Source organism: Globicephala melas, chromosome 4, assembly GCF_963455315.2.
Source record: "Globicephala melas chromosome 4, mGloMel1.2, whole genome shotgun sequence".
NCBI classification, from domain to species: Eukaryota; Metazoa; Chordata; class Mammalia; order Artiodactyla; family Delphinidae; genus Globicephala; species Globicephala melas.
In genome coordinates this window covers 86,657,883-86,682,111 of record NC_083317.1, presented here as the reverse complement: position 1 = coordinate 86,682,111, position 24,229 = coordinate 86,657,883, and the positions used below count along the sequence as shown (strand labels likewise).

Genomic DNA, 24,229 nt, shown 5'->3' with positions numbered 1-24,229 from the left:
TATTTCTTTTTTTTTTTTTTTTTTTTTGCGGTATGCGGGCCTCTCACTGTTGTGGCCTCTCCCGTTGCGGAGCACAGGCTCCGGATGCGCAGGCTCAGCGGCCATGGCTCATGGGCCCAGCTGCTCCACGGCATGTGGGATCTTCCCGGACCGGGGCACGAACCCGTGTCTCCTGCATCGGCAGGCGGACTCTCAACCACTGCGCCACCAGGGAAGCCCCAGTTACCTGTATTTTTAACAAACATTCTAGATAACTACTCTAGAGAAGACTGCACTTGGAGAAACACTGTTATAGATGATGGTGTACCCTGATAGGAGTTTAAATAGAAGGGTGATATGATGAAGTTAATGCTATAGTAAAGAGGGTGGTAAGGTACACGTGACCCTGGTAGCAAAGGGACTAGTTGGGGAGCTATAGTGACTCTTCAGATAAAGACACTAGAGCGATCTAAGATGGTGACTGTGAGGATGGAGAGACAGGGTAGAGTACGAGTGAATTAGGAAGTAAGTGCTGGAGCATTTAGATTTAATTTGGGGAGTGAGAGAGAAAGAAGAGTGGATGAGAGAGAAAGAGGAGAGGATGGTTCCCAGCTTTCTGACATAAATAACTGAGGAGGTGGTGGTCCTACTAAACAATCCAGGAAAATAGAAGGGGTGGGCTTTATGGAGGTTATTGGTGGTGATAACGAGCCCAGTTTGGAACATGCCGACTTTGATCAGGTAGAGGTACTGGTATTTAGTTGGGAAGAAATAACTGGTTTGTAGATACGTATTTAGGCTGAGCATAGACGCCAGATGAACTACGTTTTCAGCTTAGTTTAACAATTCTTTACCTGCAAACAGGTTATCTATTTAAACATTTATTAAAAATGGCAGAATCATGTGCAGAACAATCCAGAGATAAAATAGTAATTTTTGACAAGCGAAGTACAGAGTACTTGTACTTTAATTCTTAACTAGACGATTAGTTAAATGAGTGCTTCCTTGATATAACACAGAACATTTACATTCTTTTCTTATAGACTCTGAAACCAGGACATGATCACATGAATGTGCTAGAAGTTGATCTCTGAAAAAATTAATTTTAACAAAATCAACTATAAAAGAAAACATGATTTTTATTTTGGTACTTTTAATTTTATATTGCATTAGTTGATCAATACTATTACATTCTGATTTTTATAATGTTATTTCTTGGCCCTCTACTCCTAAAGTAATGGAAAGTTTAAAATTAATTTAAAGAAATTAGGGAATGGTGGTTCCACTTTAAGTAGATATTTTAATATCAGTTGAGATGAGTAAGACCTATGCATATTTCCAGTAATCTTGACCCTGCCGTTTACTAGCTCTCTTTCAAGAAAGCTGGTATTTTCTCTTTCCCTGCAAAAAATGAATCTCTAAGAGCGGAAGAAATAAGAGAGCTCCCCCAGATAAGTATTTTTCAATACTAAAGTCAGGTATTTTAAATATGGGTTTAATACAGGTTAAAGTCTTAAAGTAAGAACTTTTATAATAGCAAAGTACAAAATAAAACATAAAAGAAAAATATTATATTTAGGTAAGTGACAGATTTTGGGGGGTATATTTTGATTTAGTTTATACATGCAACCCAAGATTCTGCTTCTACACATGCAACACACAGTGACTACATTGGGATTCTGAGCTCAAGTTAATCCCACAGCCTTACTTTCCTCGCTTTCTGGGCATTTCTATTCTAGGGAGGCTTTCTGCACCAAAAGATTGGTGTCTTACAGCTGTTTGTACTCCACTAGGAGAGTGCACCCCATCACAGACAAAGGCAGTCTCAAGGAACTAAGTTAATATACACAGATGTTGAGTTTAGAGAATTGATAGAGCTGTATGGATTTAGCATCTGTCTTGCATAAATGTCAGGAAGAATGCATCACAGATTTCTACCCTCTAAGGCCACATGCAATGTTCGAGAAAACTTGCAAAATCCTTTTGTCCCCTGTTAGTCGAGTCATTTTGCATTAGCTGAGTTACTGACATGGAGACGTGGGTTGAATTTGCTATTCAGGCTCAAGCAATAGAATAAAAAACCGAAGACCCAGATTCTGGTCCTCAGTCTACAACTGATTTGATTAGAACTTTGGGTGAGACAGTCAAACCCTATGGGCTGCATTCTCCTTATCAGCATGACAAAGATACAATATCTATCCTTTGACAACCTTACTGAAGCATTTTAGAGATTAACTTTTATGAGGCTCTCACAAAAAGTGACTATTGTAGTAGAGATAATCAGTATTCTATCACAGCTGAGAGTTCTGCCATATTGCGGATAGCTTTGTCTTAAAGTATCTCGTGTTATTTGCAGAATGGGGAGGAGAGGTACAGCAGGATCCTCCTAAGTAGCATATTCTTTAGAGATTTAGGAGAGGTTGATCTTTAGTTTCATAAGAAATAACAAGTATCTTGATGTTAGGAAAGCTTTTAAATTTATTTTCCATGATATGGTTATTAGTAAACTGGAAAAATCTGCCCTGACCAAACCCTCAGAAATGCATTAGATCACTAATTAAGGGCCTGATAATAATAGAATCCTAGAGCTGTAAGGAAAGCCAGTAATATTCTAAGCCAACCATCTTCCATAAAGACTAGCAAACTCACATCCAATCTGTGATTGAATATCTTTGGTAGAATTGAGTTCATTTCTCCACCTTTCATTATACACCTCCACACACATACATATGGTTGTACCTATTGGTTGTCCACGGATGTCTGTATCAGAGGGCACAAGTCAGGTCTGAAATCCAACCCTCTAACTCCACCCGCCAAATCCTATGCCTGGGTGTGGTATTGTGTCCTCCAGGGAAAAGGAGAGTCTTTAGGTATCCAGCCCACTCAGAGAGGGACTCTTTTTATAATTTGCCCAGAGATGGCACATACCACTGGCATAGTTATTTACTCTCTCCCATTAGAGAGAGCTTTGACATGTGACTTGAATCTTTTTACCCTGTATCTGAATGAGAAGAATTACTCTTCCATATCTCAGGCTCCCATATCAGAGTAACTGTGGAAGACATAATAATAAGATCTACATATTTAGACAGGCTCACAAAATAGACACATCCCCTGGATGACCATTGTGAGTGCAGCTCCTTCCTTGGATTCCTGGAAAAATGTGTGTGTGTGCGAGTGTGTGTATCTGGAAAGGTTAAGGCTAGAGGTGTAAGCAGTCCTTACAACTGGGTGTAAGCAAATGACGTCCTCCTAGGACAGTTCTAACGATGATGTTCTGTCATCTCAGTGGTCTCAGGGGTGTGTGTGTGTCTTAGCACTATTATCAGAATCACTGTTGACAATTAGCTGAGGTGGTGAGGAGGTGTCTAGAACCTCCTAGACACCTCCTCCTTTTTTTTTTCCCTCTCTTGGAATCGGTGGTTTAAAAATGTCTGTGCAGGGGAGGGGAGCCCCTTGAGGAAAGGAAGGTGGACACCTGGGGCCCTTTGGTGTAGGCACAGAGGTGTGGGGGAGGGGAGCTGCCCAAGGCTCACAGCAAAATCTCATAGGTGGTGCCACCTACCCCTGACACCTTCTTGACTCCTCCCCCTGTGGGGCTACTGAGGGGTGGCTGGCCTGGGCCAGGGGATTCTAGAGGCATGGATTCTAATTCCAAGTGACCTTGGCCAGTTAGCGATATAGTTAGAAACCATTAGGAGAATCTATTCTATTTCTAAATCTGAAGCCCCAAACTGTCCTCAGGCTTTAAAAAGGTTGAACCCATTAAACTGCGTAGACTGCTTTGACAATGGAGTGTTGCTTAATTCCAGTGGCAATCTAATTATAAGGTTTATAAGGTTTCCCTGTAATTGATTCCCTTTCCAGTGTGTGAAAACTTCACTTGATATATATTCACTTCTGAAACTCATGGGAATAGACCAGATTCTGGGGCCATGTGTCTTAGAATCAGGAAGACCATGCCAATTGCACTTTGGAGTCCTTATTCAGGACAGTAAGGGACTCTTCTGAGTATTTCAATTATTCATTCTTTTATTCTTTCTTTCATCCATTCATTCATCAATTCATTCTTTCATTCATTCAATAAATACTACATTACTAGTATGTACCTAGCACTTCTAGTCTCCAGGGATATAAAGATGTATTGAATATATAGTCGCTGCCACAGAAGGGCTTACAAGTAGATGGGGAGACTGACAAAAATAAATATTTAAAGCTAAATGTTAATTATGGTATAAATGATGGATATAAGATGCTAAGTAAGCATTAAGGAAGACATCCCTAATTCTGCATTGTGTGTGGGGGAGGTGGGAGGGTGCTGGTGGAGGCACAGGGCAGCACTCACGGAGGAGATAACATTTGGGTGGAATATAAAGGATGAGTAAATATTCAGTGTACTGGAGGCAAGAGTTTTGGGATGGGGAAATGAAAAAAAAAAAAAATCCAGAACTGTGAGAGAAGAAGAAAATCAAGCATCTGTCACTATTGTAAACAGCCAAGTATAATGGGCACTGCTATGGCTAAACTTCTTCCACATACAACATATATGAAACACTTTGCTAGCTCTGTAAAAACATAAGAGCTTACTCTATCAAGTTACCAATGGCATTTTTCACAGAACTAGAACTTCCCTGACTTCAGACTATACTACAAAGCTACAATAATCAAAACAGTATGGCACTGGCACAAAAACAGACACATAGACCAATGGAACAGGATAGAAAGCCCAGAAATAAACCCACGCACTTATGGTCAATTAATCCATGACAAAGGAGGCAAGAATATACAATGGAGAAAAGACAGTCTCTTCAATAAGTGGTGCTGGAAAAACTGGACAGCTACCTGTAAAAAAATGAAATTAGAACATTCTCTAACGCCATATACAAAAATAAACTCAAAATGGATTAAAGACCTAAATGCAAGACAGGATACTATAAAGCTCCTACAGGAAAACATAGGCAGAACACTCTTTGACATAAATCATGGCAATATTTTTTGGAATCCATCTCCTAGAGCAATGGAAATAGCAACAAAAATAAATAAGTGGGACCTAATCAAACTTATAAACTTCTGCACAGCAAAGGAAACCATAAACAAAATGAAAAGACAACCTACGGAATGAGAGAAAATATTTACACATGACGCAACTGATAAGGGCTTTATATCTAAAACATACAAACAGTTCATACAGCTTAATACCAAAAAATGGGCAGAAGACCTAAATAGAGATTTCTCCAAAGAAGAAATACAGATGGCCAATAGACACATGAAAAGATTCTCAACATCTCTAATTATTAGAAAAAAGCAAATCAAAACTACAATGAGGTTATCACCTCACACCAGTCAGAATGGCCATTATCAAAAAGTCTACAAATAATAATGATGGAGAGGGTGTGGAGAAAAGGGAACCCTCCTACACATTGGTGGGAATGTAAATTGGTGCAACCACTTTGGAGATCAGTCTGGAGGTTTCTTAAAAAACTAAAAAAGAGTTACCATATGATCCAACAATTCCACTCCTGGATACATATCCAGAAAAGATGAAAACTGTAATTTGAAAAGATACATGCACCCCAACGTTCATAGCAGCATTATATACAATAGCCAAGACAGGGAAGCAACCTAAATATCCACCAACTGACAAATGGATAAAGAAGATATGGTATGTGTGTATATATATGTGTGTATATATATATATATATATATACACATATATATATACACACACAATGGAATATTACTCAGCCATAGAAAAAGAATGAAATAATGCCATTTACAGCAACATGGATGGATCTAGAGATTATCATACTAAGTGAGGTAACTCAGACAAATATATGACATCACTTATATGTGGAATCTAAAAAAATGATACACACCTATAGGTGGAGCCTAAAATATGACACAAATGAACCTATCCATGAAACAGAAACAGAATCATGGATAGAGAAGAGACTGGTGGTTGCCAAGGGGGAAGGGGTTGGGGGAGGGATGAAGTGGGAGGTTCAGGTTAGCAGATATAAGTTTTTATATATAGAATGGATAAACAACAAGGTCCTACTATATGGCACAGAGAACTATATTCAATATCCTGTGATAAACCATAATGGAAGAATATAAGAAAAAGAATGTATATATAAGTATAACTGAATCTTTTTGCTGTACAGCAGAAATTAACATAGCATTATAAATCAACTGTATTTCAATTTAAAAAAAAAAAATAAGAGCTAATCCTTACAAAGTCATCACAACGTATGGGTACATTTATTATATTCTTGCCATAGATGGGGAAAGTGAGGTTTAGAGAGGATAAGTTATTAGAGCAAGATCCCACAGATAGTATGTGGTGAATCCAGGATTTGAACTTGGGACTGTCTGAGACTGAGCGCAAGCTCTTAACCAGTATGTTTCTGTAGCCTCTTCAAATGTGAGAGATCATTAAGCAATGTCTGATGCATGCCATCAAAAGCCTTTCAGCATCTTTCCCCCCGCTCCCCGCCTCAGTTTTGGGGAAAGCTATTAATTCCAGAAGTCTGGGCCATCAAGATCTAGCCCTCAGTTTCCTCATATGTGAAATGACAAAGCTGTGCTATGTGAACTCTAAAGACATTTACATCTCCAGGATTCTATTTTAATTTAATCTTGCCCCAAGCTTAAGAACATTTTCTTTTGTCTTACATAACCTTCCTAAAGGCTTATATAATAGGCTGCATATCAATATTAATGACTCAAATGCATAGAGCATCTGGATTATATCATTCTTTGGATGAATATGAAACACTAATGCGCCCAGTTTTCCACATTAAGTTCCTGCGTATGGAGGGAAAAATGTTCTTATTACTAAGGTACATGATATGTACTTTAATCCCCTGATTAACTACTAAATTCTTCACAGGGCTCTTTCTAATTTCTCAAAAAGATTGGAAGTGAGCAGTAGATGGACACTGATGAATGATGGAGGGATCATTCTACTCTTCTTTGCTGCGTGATTTAATAAACCAATATATTCTAGCTTTACTGTATTCTCCTGCAGGCCTGCATGTAACGGCAGGTAGTACCAAATAAGCACAGGACTTAAAGAGAATTATTTTCTTTTAACTCTTATCCCTCAAGGCCGATTGAACTCTAGCTAGGTCAAGATAGAGAGATGTTTATTTTACTTTCAAGCAATATCTCTAACATGTTACAGTGGATACTGGCTTTTTAATTTTTTTAACTTTCTCAAATCTAAACTCTATATTTGGGAAACTGTCCACTTTTGGAATATTGGTGGTAAGCAGAAATGCACTTTCCCAGACTACCTTGCAAATACGGTATGGATGTGTTGACTCAGTTCCACCAACCAGCTACACCTGACCCCACTTTGAACTGAGTTTTGGGGGCACATAGTCATGGTAGAACATTCATCCTGGGAGGGGGGGGGCAGCAGCTGAAGCTCCAACATGGGGTTTTCATGGTCCCTCCATTTGGAGCCTAGTTCTAGGAGTCTGTGAGTATCCTAATGTGTTTTTTAAAAATATTAAAAAAACCTTTTTATTTTGAAATAATCACAAGCCTACAGAAAAATTGCAAGAATAGTACAATGGACTCCCATAATACCCTTTTTCCCAGATTTACCAATTTTTAACATTTTGCTATGTTTGTGCATTCTCTCTCTCTATGTAATTATATCATGCATAATATTATTTTCAGTATTCCAAATCACTTGAGAGTAGGTTACCTGCACTATGCCCCTTTGCCCCTTCATGCTGCAGCATGTATTTCCTGTGAACAAACATATTCTCTTGCCACAGCCATAGTTTAGTTATCAAAATCAGCACATATAACACTAATCTAACATCTATTCCATATTCAAGTATCAATTGTGCCACACTGTGCTTTATGACAATTTTCTTTCCCAGTCCAAGATCTAGTCCACTATCACGTACTGCATTTAGTTGTCATTGTCTCTTTTGTCTTCTTTTAATTTGTAAACATCTCAGTTTTTCCTTGTTTTTCATGATACTCACATTTTTGAAAAACATAATCTGCTTATTCTATAGAATATCCCTCATTTTAGGTTTGTCTGAGATTTTCTCATGATTATATTCAGGTTGTGCATCCTCAGCAGTACTATTATAGGAATGATGTGTCCTTCTCAGGGCATTGCATCCAGAGATGGACATCCAGTTGATCACCTTATTGATGATGTTGATTTTGGTAACTTAGTGTGCAATTTCTCCATGGAAAAGGCAGGATTTTTTGTTTTGTAATTTATGTGGATGACATTTTGATGTTATATAAATATCCTGTTTCTCCTCAAACAGCCTCTTTCCTCAGATTTAGCATCCATTGACCATTATTCTTGCTTGAATCAATTTTTACTATGATTTTTGCAAAAATGGTGATTTTTCTATCTTCATCATTCTTTCTATGCGTTCAATTGTCCAAATGTACTTCTAATAAATTCCCTTTATGCTTAAGTGAGCCAGAATTGTTTTCTGCTTTCTGAGTTGTTTCTTACAACTAAGAACTCCTGATGGCTTTACTTGTATATTTAGTCAACTAGTTCCAAGAACCTATCAAACCAGTTTACTCAAATGGTCAATCTAGTCAGTCCAAGGAGAGACAGTGAGGAACACCTTTAGGAAATAAAAATGATACAGCTTTTCATGGCACTCCATTCCACTTTTTTTTTTTTTTTTCTTTTTTGCGGTACGCGGGCCTCTCACTGTTGTGGCCTCTTCCATTGTGGAGCACAGGCTCCGGATGCACAGGCTCAGCGGCCATGGCTCACGGGCCCAGCCACTCCACGGCATGTGGGATCTTCCCAGACCGGGGCACGAACCCGTGTTCCCTGCATCAGCAGGTAGACTCTCAACCACTGCGCCACCAGGGAAGCCCACCATTCCACTTTTAAAACAGACGTACAGACCAGACTTTCTTCCACCGTCAGCCAAACAAATGACTACTAAAATTGAATATGTAAAATATCAAATAGGTTCCTTAAGAAACTATTTGATGTTTTACATATTCAATTTTAGTAGATTCCTTAAGAAACTAAAAATAGAACTACCATATGATCCAGCAATCCCACTCCTGGGCATATGTCTGGAGAAAAACATGGTTCAAAAGGATACATGCACCCCAATGTTCATTGCAGTGCTGTTTACAATAGCCAAGACATGGAAGCAACCTATGTGTCCATCGACAGATGAACGGATAAAGAAGATGTGGTGCATATATACAATGGAATATTACTCAGCCATTAAAAAGAATGAAATAATGCCATTTGCAGCAACATGGATGGACCTGGAGATTATCATACAAGGTGAAGTAAGTCAGACAGAGAAAGACAAATAACATATGATATCACTTATATGCGGAAACTAAAAAAAGTGATACAAAGAACTTATTTACAAAACAGAAACAGACACACAGACTTAGAGAATGAACTTATGGTTACGGGGGGAAGGGTGGGGGGGGAGGGAGAGACTGGGAGTTTGAGATTGACATGTACACACTGCTATATTTAAAATAGATAAACAACAAGGACCTAATGTATAGCACAGGTAACGCTGCTCAATATTCTGTAATAACCTAAATGGTAAAAGAATTTGAAAAAGAATAGATACATGTATATGTATAACTGAATCACTTTGCTATACACCTGAAACTAACACAACATTGTTCATCAACTATGCTCCAATATCAAATAAAAATTAAAAGAAAATAGAAGATTAAAAAAAAATCAAATAGTTACACTAACAGCGAAAAGCAGGAAAAAATCAATTTTTGTGACTAAATGCCAAACACGTGGATATTTGAAAACATCTAGTAGTTTATTATAATGCTTACTTTTCACTTAGATTTTTATTGTAATTCAAAATAAAGAGTAAAAAGTGTAATGGGAATAGCACACTAGGATAAGGCAGGCTTTCATTACAGTACTAGCTCTGCTAACTAAGTTTTATGGGACATTTTGAGCAAGTCTCTTATTTACCGGACCTCAGTTTCCTCATCAGTGAAATGAAATGGTTGAACAAAACAATTTCAAGAGTCCTTCAAATTCAGGATTCTGTGACCTCAAAACTGAATATTACTGCAGTTGCTGGAGACATAAGGAACTGTTAACCTAGAATATTCTAATCCATGTATGGATTCAAGATTATTCTGGTATAAAGACCTAACACCTGTGAGATAACTCCCAAGTTATTCAGAGAATAGAAACATCAGATCAATTTAGAGGACAATTTAGTCTAAAGATGCTACAGCAGTCTTAGGCTGTCTGAGTAGATGTTTTTCCCAGGAGATAAATAATCTCACAGTGCTTGGCAATGGTCAGATCACATCTTGAGCAGTTTGTCTTGCTCCGAGGCCATACTTTCGTGGAGCCATTAAGCATTAGAAATGTCATCATGAGAAACGATAAGTGAACTGGGCTGTTTATCTTGGAGAAGAAAAGATTTAATGGGATGAAGACATAATAGTTCTCTAAATATTTGAAGGCTTATTTTATTCAGATGGAACATAATATGTTTGCTGAGCTTTCCTCAGATGGAAAAACTATAACCAATTGGGCGGAGGTTATGATATCAATATAAGAAAGAAATTTTATTCAAACATAGTTGTGATAGTTGCTCTTGCCAGCTCCTCTCTCAGGTACCTCATTGTGCCTCTGTGATGTCAGAAAACTAGCCAAGAATCTAACTTTTTGCTAAGGTCTCAGTGCAATAGATCAGGTCCTGTTCTCTATGTAGATGTTTTCAGATCAGTACACCCTAAATGTTAATGTACGTATAAATCACTGAGTATCTTGGAAAATTCAGTTTCTGATTCAGTAGGTCTGGAGTGGGACCTGAGAGTCTGCATTTCTAATCAGCTCCCAGGTGTTTCATGTGCACATAATCACCTGTCCAATCAGATGTTATGTCCCTGCATGATCAGAGGATACCATTCCATATAAGCATGTATGTTACAGTTAACACCCATGTGAAAGGAAGTAAAAAGATGTTTTGCACCTCTAGCAGCTTCATGTTATGATGTTTAAATGTTTTCCTCTTTCTCATCTTCTTGAAGAGGTTCCATATTTTCTGACCTTTCACTATTTTTGATCACTTTGCATCATGGTACTGGCATGGCTCTGTCTGATGCTCACCCATATACTTTCAGAGAACCAGGGAATATTCCCCCCAGGACATACTGGGTTTTGCTTATTATAGGTCCTTACTTCAGTCAACTATAACCATTTTTGGTGGGACACACAGACATGCACACACAAACACACATGCCATCTCACGGTGCTTTTCACTGGATTTCGTCCACAGGCATAATGGTCTCAGGTCAGAGGCCTGTGTGTGCACAGGGTCACTGTGCTCTGTTCACATTCAGCTCCCCCTTCACTCTTGGCCTCTTCCATTTCCAAGCAGGCAGCTCACCACAGTGAGAACTGGGTACTGTATCCAGCGTCTTCTTATTGTCGTTGCCTCGAGGAAACTTTTTACCTCACCCTGATATGATACCAGTTTTAACCCTCAAGGATGTACAGAGTAATTCTATCCCCTTCTTACATAATAATCCTTCATATATTTATATAAAGTCATCATGGTCTCCTCGAGTCTTTACTTTCCAAGCTAAACAGCCCCAGTTCCTCCTATCATTACTCATATGAAATGGTTCTGAATTCTTCTACCACACCAGTTGCTTTAAAAACTGCATAATTTTTAAGAGGCTGTGTAGGAGTGGGAATTTTGTGGATCCCTAGGTAGATATCTAGCATCTGGCATCACAACAGCACCAATCAGCTCTTGGAATCTCCATGATTTATAGATGACCATATGGCATTCTGTTTGGAAGAAAAAGTTTTTGCTACACCACCTCCCACTTACAGAGTTTGTCTGGTTTCTCAGGGGTATCTATGCATGAAGAGGAGCTTTGGGGAGTTGTGTATGCACCTGCAATGCAAACTCTCCTACTTGGCTTAGGTTCACCCCATTTCAGAGCTGTTGGCAGAGTTCTGTGTGTTTCTCTCCTTTTTTTTTTTTTTTTGTTGCAGTATGCGGGCTTCTCACTGCTGTGGCCTCGCCCGCTGCAGAGCACAGGCTCTGGACGCGCAGGCTCAGCGGCCATGGCTCATGGGCCCAGCTGCTCCGCGGCATGTGGGATCTTCCCGGACCGGGGCACGAACCCGTGTCCCCCTGCATCGGCAGGCGGACTCTCAACCACTGCGCCACCAGGGAAGCCCTGTGTGTGTTTCTCTTGAATGAAATAGTGGATAAGCAGCCTCTTCCTACCTAAATGAACTCATTATTTTTCATCTGTGAAATTTTTAATGGTCATTATCTAAAAATAACAAAGATGATCAATCTAGTGAAATCTCACATGGAGAATAATAATGGTCTGTATCTAATGGAGTTTTAATAGGAGAAGTAGTATATTGGTACTAATAAGGATCAGTCAAAAATGAGAATATGACACCTAAAGCACAAAGAACAAAATAAAAAATAAACAAGTGGGACTACATCAAAGTAAAAAAGCTTCTGCACAGCAAAAGAAACCATGAACAAAGTAAAAAGAAAACCTATATAACTGGAAAAAAATTTGTAAAACATATATCTGATAAAGGGTTAAAATTAAAAAAATATAAAGAACTTACAGCAAATTAACCAAATAACCCAATTAAAAATGGGCAAAGGACCTGAATAGACAATTCTCCAAACAAGATAGAAGAAAGGCTACACGTACATGAAAAGATGCTCAACATCACTAGGCGTTAGGGAAAAGCAAATTAAAACCTCAATGAGATATCACCTCACGTCTGTTAGAATGGCCATCATCCAAAAAACAAGAAATAACAAATGCCGACGTGGATGTGGAGAAAAGGGAATTGTTGCGCACTGTTGGTGGGATTGCAAATTGGTATGGTGACTAGGAAAACAATATGGAGGATCCTTAAAAATAGAACTACTATGTGATCCAGCAATTCCACTTCTGGGAATATATCCAAAGGAAACAAAAACAGTAACTCAAAAAATATCTGCACACCCACATTCCTAGCAGCATTATTTACAATTGCTAAGACATGAAAACAACTGAAGTGTCCACTGGTGGATGAATGGCTAAAGAAGTTGTGGTATATATATATATATATATATATATATATATATATATATACACACAATGGATTATTACTCAGCCATAAAAAATGAGGACACCATACTATTTGTGACAACATGGATGGACTTTCAAGGCATTATGCTAAGTGAAATAAGTCAGTCAGAGATAGGCAAATACTGTATGATCTCACTTACATGTGGAATCTAAGAACAAATAAACAAACTCAGAAAAAGAGATCAGACTTGCCATTACCTAAGGCAGAGGTGAAGGAGGGGGAATTGGAGGGGGAATTGGAGGAAGGTGGTCAAAAGGCACAAACTTCCAGTCATAAGATAAATAAGTATTAGGGAGGTAATGTACAACCTGATGACTACAGCTAATATTGCTGGATGATATATAGGAAAGTTAGAGTAAAACCTAAGAGCTCTCATCACAAGGAAGAAATGTTCTTCCTTTTTCCCTTCTTTCTTTTTATTGTATCTACATAAGAAGATGGACAGTAGCCGAACCTGTTGTGTCACAATATATGTAAGTCAAACCATCATGTTGTATGCTTTAAACTTACACAGTGATGTATGCCAATTATGTCTCAATAAAACTGGGGAAAAAAACAGACAAAATATACAAAACAATGATTTTTAAACACTGGGAAGAAAGGCCTCACAGGATCCCTGAGAGAAGGGAAACAAATAAGGTGAGCACTGTGATTGCCCTACTTACAGCCGGGAAAGAGTTTCCAGGACATAATGTAGGAAGCGAGGACCCCAAAATGTTTGGTATCCTCGCTAAGTTGAGGAGACAGAGTGGAGGATTTGAGAAGGCCCAGGTGTTAGACTATACAGGGCAGAGTGCTAGGGAGAAGTCTGCACAGAGTGAGAGCTCTGAAGACATGCAGAGGCTTCCCCCGCTAGTCTTCCCCTGAGTTCTGATCATGTATGTGAGGAAGCTACCCTCAGACCATCAGAAAGGAACAGGCAGAGCACTTCTTAGAGCTCAAACAGGGCTATAAAGAGTTCACATGCCCAAAACCAAGTCAAGAAATCTCCTGATGAGTGGGACATCAGATAAAGTACTCAGAAGAATATTACCTCAGAAGACAGGACAAGTCAGCCCTATCCCAAAAAATTCTGGTAGCTTCTAGTATCATGTAAAAACTCTTAAAAGCAAACCTTGAAATGATCAAACCATTTCCAACCATGGTAGTTGTGTCCAAACACAAAACTTAAAAAAAGAAGGAATTAAAAAATATCCAGCACCCAACAATGTAAGATTCACAATGTCTGGCATCCAATCAAAAAGTACCAGGCATACAAAGAAGCAGGAAAACACAGCCCATAATGAAGATAAAAATCAATCAATAGAGACAGTCCACAAAATGACACAGATAACGGAATTGGTAAACAAGGACATTAAAACAGCTACTGGTAAATGTACTTTCACATGTTCACTGCCTACCTGCTAGGTCATAAATGTATTCTCCTGTTTTAACCTACTTGGGATGGACTTCTGTGTACACGCAAAATAGAAGTCAAGATTCACCTTTTAAAAAATTATATAGATATCCAATTAACCAAGAATCATTGATTGACAAAGAACATTCTCCTCCTGCAACGCTGGTGTCACCTCTGTCACAAATAACGTATTTATAAAAGAAAAAAAATGACATTATATGACAATACTGGTAGTGTGCTATATTAGACTCTGGGCTCTGAACAATTAGCCATGGTCTTGATATTTAACCAATAGGGTATTAGCTATCTTCCTGTTTATATTCTGTAAAATATAATAATATATAAGATATACAAATCTTTCTTAACAGGCTGGGAAAAAGTCTTCCATTTGGTATCCCTGGTAAAGGAGATGGCATGGGTGAGGAGGGGTGGGAAGTGGGTGAGGTGAAGATGAAGGAAGTGGTCATTGAGAGAAATGTAACCCCCAATTCACAGCATCTGGTCTCTGATCCGTGGGTTACATGCTATAGTTCAAGGTGATTTTTTTCCTTCTACAAAGTCTGAATCATAAAAAGGTTTCATATTTCAGAAACTTGGCAACCCCATTTTCCTTATTGGTGTATTTGAAATGACATCATGTTTAGATGTCGCCAAACACTCAGATTGGATTTAGGTCCCATAAGGAAACATTAGGCTGTAGTGTGCCCTCACTGTTAGTGAAGGAAATGCACACCAGTTATTACATAAATGTATCAAGAAATTAATTCTAGAATATAAAATCTTTCAACGGCTCTAACTTATGCCTGTGTTGGCAACATGAGATCTCAATAAAAAGTGTAAAAAAGCAGGCTGTCAGATGTTTTGACTACATGGTGCATCACATCTTAACGTTTCTTAGGTTGGCAGCGGTAATACTAGAGATTCAAGATTTTAAAATTAACAAGTTCTGTTTTAACCTTTTCTTATTCTTTCCTTTAGAAATGTTTTATAGTCAAAACATTTGTATGCTAGAATTTTTTCTTGCAAACACATGTTTTTAGGAAGAATGTTTATAAACCATAAACAAAATCTAGGAAGAACATATTGTGTTTCTTACAGTAAGTCTATAATGTAAACTGTTGGCCGGTATAGCTGGGGAATGAGATTTTCAGGTTAATCAAGTATTCAGCAATATTATACCATAAGTATTATAATTTTTAAGTGCTAGAAGCTCAATATTACTCTCATACCAAGCATGATTTGCTTGTAAATATATAGGAAGGCATTTCGGAATCTCGCTGGAGCTCGTGTCATAATTTTGCACATCAGCTTCACCGTACATGAATTTCCTTCAATAGAGTTCTAGTTAATACTATTTCAGACAATAAATTCATGTCTGAAATAAATTCATTCAAGGAGTATTAATACTGATTATCATTCATAGGAGGGCTTCGAGGAGGAAGGGCAGGTACTATTTGAGCTGGTGGGGGGAGAGGGGAGGGGAGGGCAGTAGCTATCCATGACCAAATCAACAAAATCAACCTCAGCCCTAGGCCGGCATTACCTCATTCTCCTTAAAACATAACCCTCCCCTGCAAAAAAACTCCTAATTTTCCAAGATTTTCCTCTAAAAATGCAAATATGGTGTGTGTGTGTATGTGTGTGGTATATTGGTATTAATTATATTTTTGTTAGCAAAGGGTTGATAAAGAAATGACACAGGATAGAAAATGGTGGCATCAGGAGGGGAAAAATGGATCTTTTAGAAAAGTGCAAGTATCCATGACAAATCTTACCTACTTTACAATTTTGCTTTAGGTATCAGTTATGACAAACTGCTGTTATAGATGTTGAAAAACATTCTATGCCCTTACTTTGGACTGGCTTCCTATGTTCGTTGTTTCTAGTGAACCAAATGAGTCTCCAGTGGCCAGATCTAATGTATTAACATAATTTATGTTATCCAAGCTGTTCCCCTTCATGAAAAATTTTTTTTAAAAGCTTAAGTAAAGTCGTAAATAAAAACACAAAACCCCTTTGGGGGAAGACAAATAAATGGCTACTCTTTGAAGTGTTAATAATTTTATAATTTTTGTCATTTAAATTTTCTTAATTAATGTCTTGTGAAGCCAGAGGGTGTGGAATTTTTCCTCAGCAGGCTTGAATAAGTCAAAAAAAGTCTGTTTTCAATGCCTATAATAAAGATCAGTTAAAATTACGAATAGATTTTTTTGTTTGATTGTCTTCTGAAATAACTTTCTTTTGTAACAAAAAATACTACTGGGGATCCTTTATTAAAAATAAGAAAATCTTAGTTCAAAATTGAAATTATATTGCCTTGTATTTAAACCATTTCAGATAAAAGGTTTGGCTAAGGGAACATTCAGAGACATGTAATTATTTTGCTCTAATTGGCAGTGTTAACTCATATGGCCATATACAAATAAGCATCGCAGTGCAGAGCACACAGCTGTACTGGAGGGATTAAGATCACAGGTCATCTATGAGAAACAGGAAGTTGGTTAGAACTGATGCTAAAGTGCATTTAAACACCATTGGCCCCCTGGTCAAAAGGGAAAAAGAAGTAAATCTATAAGTCACTAAAGAAACAACATTTGCTTAAGTTGCTGAGGTGATGAATTCCCCTTGGAAATAATTGCTGAGGCACTTGGAAAACAGCACAACTCTGGGGCCCTACTCCTAAGAAATATACCTGTGGCATTCACTTTGAAACCAAGAAATCTACACTACTATGCTGTGCTATCTATCTGTAATAGATGTCAACTTTTATCTTCTAATGAACTAGCAGAGTAAACTAAATGTGTGATTTTAAAATATTGTGGCTTCTAAAATGAATTCAATTTCTATAGTAAACTGGATGAATTAGACATATGTATAAGAATTAATAGACTTTATTTACAAAATCGTTAAGCTGCAGAAACAAAGGCACTACAGGAGTTTTAAATCAGACTATTTTTTAAGACTTCATGTGAACACCTCCCCACTCAGACTGCCTATTTACAAAGCATTTTATTTTAAAATCTCTTGGATACAGAAAAGAGTAGAATTAGAAGGCAGAGCTAACGATTGCCAATATTTTCTGTTTCACTCCTGTTTTAAGGTATCAGCCAAGTAACACCAGTGTTTCAAATGAACTCCAAAGTCGGCAGAAATGTTAGTAAATCTGCTCATCTCTGGTCCACTTTACCAAATATGTATCCAGATTTTAAATCACAAATATTTTGGAGTATTTGGGCTATGCTGCTTCTCCCTTGTGATTAGAGTCAGGTACGCACAGGAAGATGATACTGTCTCTGATAAGGAAAGATTCTTTATTTAATGTAAATGTACCAACACAATGGAGATTTTGTCTATAGGCTAAATACTATTCTCTGGGAAAGAGACCGGGGTTTTAAAATGTCAGCAAGTAACTATATTATAAATCAGATTGAAATAAGTGGTTTTTTGGGGGGTAGGGCATTCCCACTCAGATGATCGTATCATTTAATAGCTACTAAACTATTAAAGCCTTAGAAGTTAACATCAGTGGTCAATAGTAAAAAGGAAAAAAGTACTGTGCTCTGAAATTTTGGCAAGCATATTGATTACAATATTTAGTAATGTTTCCAAGCTGAGCTTGGCAGCAAAGATTTGTGAGTTTTACTGCAAGCCATCATATTTGCTGTTATAGCAGTACACAAGCAAAAAACATTAAGGCAGGATCATATGCAGAGTCTTACATTTTGTCTATTCTCTCAAAGTGAAATGAAACCCTCAGACATTATTCTAGACAATTCAAGTTTCAGTAACATCAATCCTTGAAGTATTCAGAAAATTTAGTTTAAATTGTTTTGGGGGTGCCTGAGTTTACCAGATTGTTGCTTCAATTCTTCATTCACAAAAACATATTTTCAAACAAAAAATAATGTGGAAAGTTTCAGTAAATTGCCCAAGTAGTCAATTATGAATTTTGTGTGAATGAGCAATTTTCTGAAGATTGACTCCATTTGTTAAAATCTTCCTATTTTTACTGCTGTGGAGAAACTGTTTAGGGATAATAAATAGATAATACATAAAATTATAAGTATCATTATTGGGTGAAGATGAAACAGAGCTATGGTAATAATCCTTTGTTAAATTTTTTAGCTGTGATTGTTTGAATGCTTCTTTGTTACTAAACTTTCCAATTAGTGTAGCTTTAATTAGAAACATGCAGATCGTATTTATTGTTTATATTTAGAAATATACTTCAGGCACTAATTATTGTCCAACAACTGTGATATAATTCTATTAATAATTTTCAAAACAGGATGATGTCAGTAATACGGGAAATGCTTTTAGAATTCTGATAGTGCTGATTCAGAATTCTTACAAAACTTAGGAATATGATACAATACCATTTTATATAAAAATAATTTATAAGACAAAAGAATTTCCCCAAAGACTCAGAAATTAAATATTGGGTAATACTAAGTCACAAATGCAGTAACATGTTAATTTATCTATTTTAAATTGCTCTAAAGACACAGAAGTAACATCCTCAGTATTCATACACATTACACACCAGGGTGAAAGCACCACATATAACTGTATTTGACCATCTTTGTAATGGAAAGGAAGCCCAAACATTAAGTCCACGACTAAAGCATTTAGGAACAGTAAAAAAAGAGCTCAGTTTATACTTTAGGAAGCTGAGTTAGTATTTCATTTTTTTCCCCTCAAAGAATACACCTGCCTTTATAAGGAAGAACCAAACATGTGAATGAGAACTGGAATCAAGGTTAAAGTAATCTTGCCCAAGAGAGTAGAGAAGCAGTGGCTCAGCTCAGATGAGTTTTAAAAACCAGAGACAGTACCTCCCCTGAAAAACATTAGAGCCTCTTGGACATGTTTGAAATTCATCCTCCTAAGTCATCCTGTGACTATAGGGATAGGTGACAATGTCCCATCATCTGAAGGGGGAAAATACAGCACAAACCATTTAAAAAATTATCACTTTAAAAAATAATACGAAAGTGGCAAAGTGTTCCAACTGCCAAGAAACCTTTGCAGATGATATAGGAAAAGCTTTGTCTTTCCTATTATTGTTTGCCCTTCAGTTGACATACATGCCGAGTTGCATCAATAGGATTACAACGGAAACACGGTCATCTCCAGGTTTCCTCTTTTTGGATTCCTTGATCTTGCTTAAAGAAACAGGCTCAGGGAATGCACAGAAAACAAACTTCCCAGTCAAAGTTCTGAGGTCCTTCCTCCCCTTCTCCCACAGAAACCCGTCTAGTTTTACCTATAGCACCGGACTGAAATGTTATGGTCACGTCACACCACTTCACTTGTTGAACTGTATGAAGGCAGCACTTGACCACAGTAACTTGGTGAACCCCCTGGCTCCTATATTAGTCCCCAAGATCCCTATCCAGTTCGATGGAAATGTCTTACCTGCATGTGTCCCTGGTACATTCTGCTTCAGCTTCTTTAGGGCTCCCTGAGGCTGCCGGATGCTTTCCCCCCCGTGTTGACTTGCACACCAACAGAGGGGAGAAGATGGGTTCTCAGAGGGTGCCCCTGAGCCAGGTCAAGGCTCCAGGTAGCCTGGCCGGCGGCGGCCCCTTGACAGCGCTGCGGGCTGCCGGGAACTGTTCTTAGCTCGGGGTTCTGAAAGCGGACACAGGAGAGCACGCAGAGGAGGCGAGGAGCCCAGGCGGCCACGCTCTCCCGCAGGCGCAGGTCCTGCTCGCCGGGCGTCTCTAAAACTCACTCCTTCTCCGCCGAACACTTTCTCGCTTCCTGCCTGGCTGCCTCATGTCTCTCTCACTCTTTCCACAGCGAACCCTTTCCTCCTCCCAGCCCTGACGTGAGCGCCCACACCAGCCGCCGCCGCCGCTGCCGCAGCTGCCGAGCGGGGCGCGCGCCGCCCTCCCGGCCGCGTCCCTGCCGAGAGGCCGCGGGGCCGGGCACGCGCGCGCGCGCGTTCCCAGCGGGCACCGAGAGCGGCCGAGGCAGGCGCGCGCCCCCCTGCGCGCGTGATCGGGAACGCGCGCACGTGGCGGCTAAGTGCCCGCGGGCGGTGGTGGTCTTACCAGGTGTTCAGGTGCGGCTTCGGCTTCTAGGGAGATTCCAGCGGAGCTGGCGGCTAGTTGCAAGAAAAGTAGGAGGAATATATATGTATTGTCTCTCCAGGAGCCATCAATTCCGACTAAGCCCATCATCCTACAGACAATAAGCTGACCGCGGGGGTTTCCGAAGAGTTTACTTCTGTTCTGATTCAGCTCTCACAAGTTACCTCCCGTCAATCGGTGAATTAAGCCTCTCCCCACTCACCCCACCCCTAATTCATTGCTGACTACCCTGAAATTGCAAACTCCAGTCCCTAAGGGCCTTCCACGATTTGTTTTTCTCTCTAGCACTTAACATCACCTAACATCCTGTATATTTTATATATTTATTGTCTGTCTCTATATATACAATGTTATTTCCATGAGATCAGGGATATTTGGGGAAGGAATGTATGTGTTTTTGCACGGGTGTGTCAGGGCATAGTACAGTACCTCCTGGCACATGGCAGGCACCCTATAAATATTTGTTGAATGAAAGGGTGTTTACTATGTAATATATAGGTAGAGTGCATTTAAATATGTCTCAAGTCGAAGAGAGTGGATAGTTTGATGTAATGTTTACATTATAAATGTATATACATACACATACACACACCACGTGCTGGTGTATGTGTGTATACTGTGATTACCTACTTTTGTTGGTAAAAAGATCTCCAATCACACAACATGTCCCCCAAATTATATACAACATGATATAATCCCCCAAATCTTGCATATAGCATGATATACTTTTCATAAAGTTAAAAAATAAGACCAAACTCCCCAGGAATATAAACATATTTGTATATAACTATATGAAAAGGAAAGCAGTAGAACAATTAATATAGTCTTTAAAATGTTGGTGATGCTGGGTAAGGGGAGGTATGGGAAAGAGATGAGGAGGTATTTTATATGAAGGTTAATTGTCAGTGTTTTAGCTATTAAGTTGGGTGGTGATTCACAGACATGTACTACCCTATAAAAATCATATGTAACTAAATAAAACAAAGCCATGCATGGACTAGTGAGGAGAGAGTGAAATGAACCCCCCAAAATGGTTAATCCAATTTAATGCACCTGAGGTCCTAAAACAATCAACCAACCAAACACAAAATGACTAAGACTTGTAGGCAGGAGACATGGATTCTTATTAGACTCCACCAATAGTTAACCTTGGACAATTTCCTTTACCCTCTTTAAACTTCAGCTTTTTAATGTCTAAACCCTGCATGATAAACTGATTGTTTTATCTTGAGAAATGAGATACGTTCATAAGCACTGTAAACTGTAAAGTACCATCCAGTTCTTGTTTTATTGTCCTTTATTGGACAGAGCACTGGAATAGGAGTCAGTAGGTAGAAGTGCAACTTCTGTCTCACTACCTCACTGGTCTCTTGGGCAAGTGTACTAATTCTCTATTTCCTCACTTTTGAGGTAAAGCAAGTATCTGCCCAGCCTATTGCACAGGGCTGACTGAAAGTATGCAAAGGGAGTTGTCAATTTTAAACCACCATATACAAGTATGTAAACAGGCTTCTTCCTGTCCATAAAATATGAGTGATGATTTCTTGAGACCTCAAGCTCTATAAATTTAAAAGGGGGAAATTATTTATTATAAAATACTTGCATGTTGTCAATAGTATAGAAACCTTGGGGAAATTCTAGTATTTGTTTTGAAAGTGCTAGAAATCTGTGAAGTAACACTGGGGCCAGAATTTTCCAATCCATTATATGCTTATTTTTATCCAATGGAAGATTCAAGGAGCCATCGACCATAAAAACATTTGAACCTGTATGGCAACTACTTAGAGTTGAAGACAGAAGTCAATACATCCTCTTTTTAAAACCTAGATAATGCCTTTAGCTACTCCCTACATTCACAAAATCTCAGGAACGCAAGTGCATCTGTGAAAGCATCCCTCTCTCCGTTTGTTCATTCATGCATGCATTCATTCATTCTTATTAAGAACTTAGTACGTGGGAATGCTGTGCCAGGTGCTGAAATACACTGATGAATGAGACAGACATGCTCTCCATCTCCATGGCGCCCACAGTCCAGCTTCCTGACAGGAGTACATTTTACCATCCTAGAAAGAGAAATCTGTCTAGACTTTTCTTAAAACAACAACAACAGCAACTCTACAGAGATTTCATAATTTCCCCGTTTCTCTTATCTAAGAGTTCACATCTAACCTCTTCTAGTCAAACATTTCCTCCTTAGTTATGAACTTTATCTCTGCGGAACAAATATTTCCTTCAAAGCCTATAAATACGAACTGTGTGAGCAAAGGCACTTGGCTGGTTACCAATTCAAGTGTCAGTATCTTGAGATACAGTCGATTCACAGAACCATCTAGCAATTTACATATGTCATTTGGCTAGGCCAAAAATTTTCATCCAGATCTAGCATTTTAGCCCAAGTAATATAGTATCTTGGTGCAAAAAGAAACTTTCCACGTGCGAGTAGACATACCAGTATAAAATCGATAGGATAAAGCAGGCGTGAATTTTATGATACACATAACAAAAAGCTGAATCATAATATAATTATATTTGTGGAAATCTTTTTTTGCAAATCAGATTGTCTTTAAGAGATCTTGAAAGGAGAAAATGTGCATAACTTTCTCTATTCTATGACTGCAGTAATGGTGAGAAATGCATCTCTTTGTGTAATCCCTGGTCCCCTCTGGGAATCATTAACGTAAGCTGGCAGAAGGCAAACAAACAAAACCAGAGATGCAGTAGCTTGAAAAAGGTGTGGTTCTTTTGGAACAAAAGCGAGTGGCAACAGCTGTGTGTCTGCTTCTCTGATACCAGAAATATTTGAATAAAAATGGAAATCTCTGCCAAACATCAATATACTTTGACTTTTCACAGGATTTTCTAGTTTTCATATTAATAACTGGAATCATGGGAAAACAACTTTGAAGATGAACTTGGAATAAGCATCAAACTCAAACAATTACATCTATGATATGAAGCAAAAAAAGAATGTCTCCGTAAACACTGTGGAAGGAACAGTTACTAATGAATCTTTTCTAACCAACTTGCACACTGGTATACATCTCATTGGCAGTAATGCTGCCATCAGCAACAGTTAAATTTATAAGTGGCTGGGCCATGATTGCCCATCTAAACCCAGCATAATTTGTATTATGAAGGCACACATTGTTTCTGAGGAAAATAAAGATAAGCCGTGTTTCAGTCCTTTTGCATGGTTGTTTTGCAACCTAAGATCGACATGATTTAATACCAGACCCAAGGTCCAGAATATATTTCTCATTTTAAATTCAAAGACGCTTGTTACTCAAAGTGTGGTCTGTTGACAAGCAGCATCAGATTCTCCTGGGAGCTTGTTAGAAATGCAGACTCTTGGGCCCCATCCTTGACCTACTGAATCAGAATCTGCATTTTAACAAGATCCCCAAGTGCTCTCTATGCACCACCAAATTTGAGCAGTACCATGGCCTAGAAGGTTTATTTATTCGTGTAAACGTGGCAAAGCTAACGCTTGCCTTTGCGATGATAGCATGTGAGCAACATCAGTGCCAAGAGAAAAGTACAACACACATCATTCTCCATTTATAAGATAATCTCAATGTATTTTGAGTGGCCAAAGGACTTGGCACAAAA

The 24,229-nt window shown here is 38.5% G+C and overlaps 1 protein-coding gene across 4 annotated transcripts in view; it reads right to left on the bottom strand.

Moving 5' to 3' along the window:
• PEX5L (peroxisomal biogenesis factor 5 like) overlaps positions 1–20,397 on the bottom strand; it is a 250,898-nt gene extending 230,501 nt beyond the window's left edge. For all 4 annotated transcript variants that reach the window (XM_060298388.1, XM_060298385.1, XM_060298387.1 and 1 more), the window contains exon 1: positions 19,941–20,397. Coding sequence is in view for 3 of the 4 variants with exons in the window: in XM_060298385.1 (XP_060154368.1) it covers positions 19,941–19,961 (21 nt within the window). In the remaining variant the exon portion in view is untranslated. The remainder of the gene's footprint in view (positions 1–19,940) is intronic.
• Positions 20,398–24,229: the final 3,832 nt, after the last annotated feature.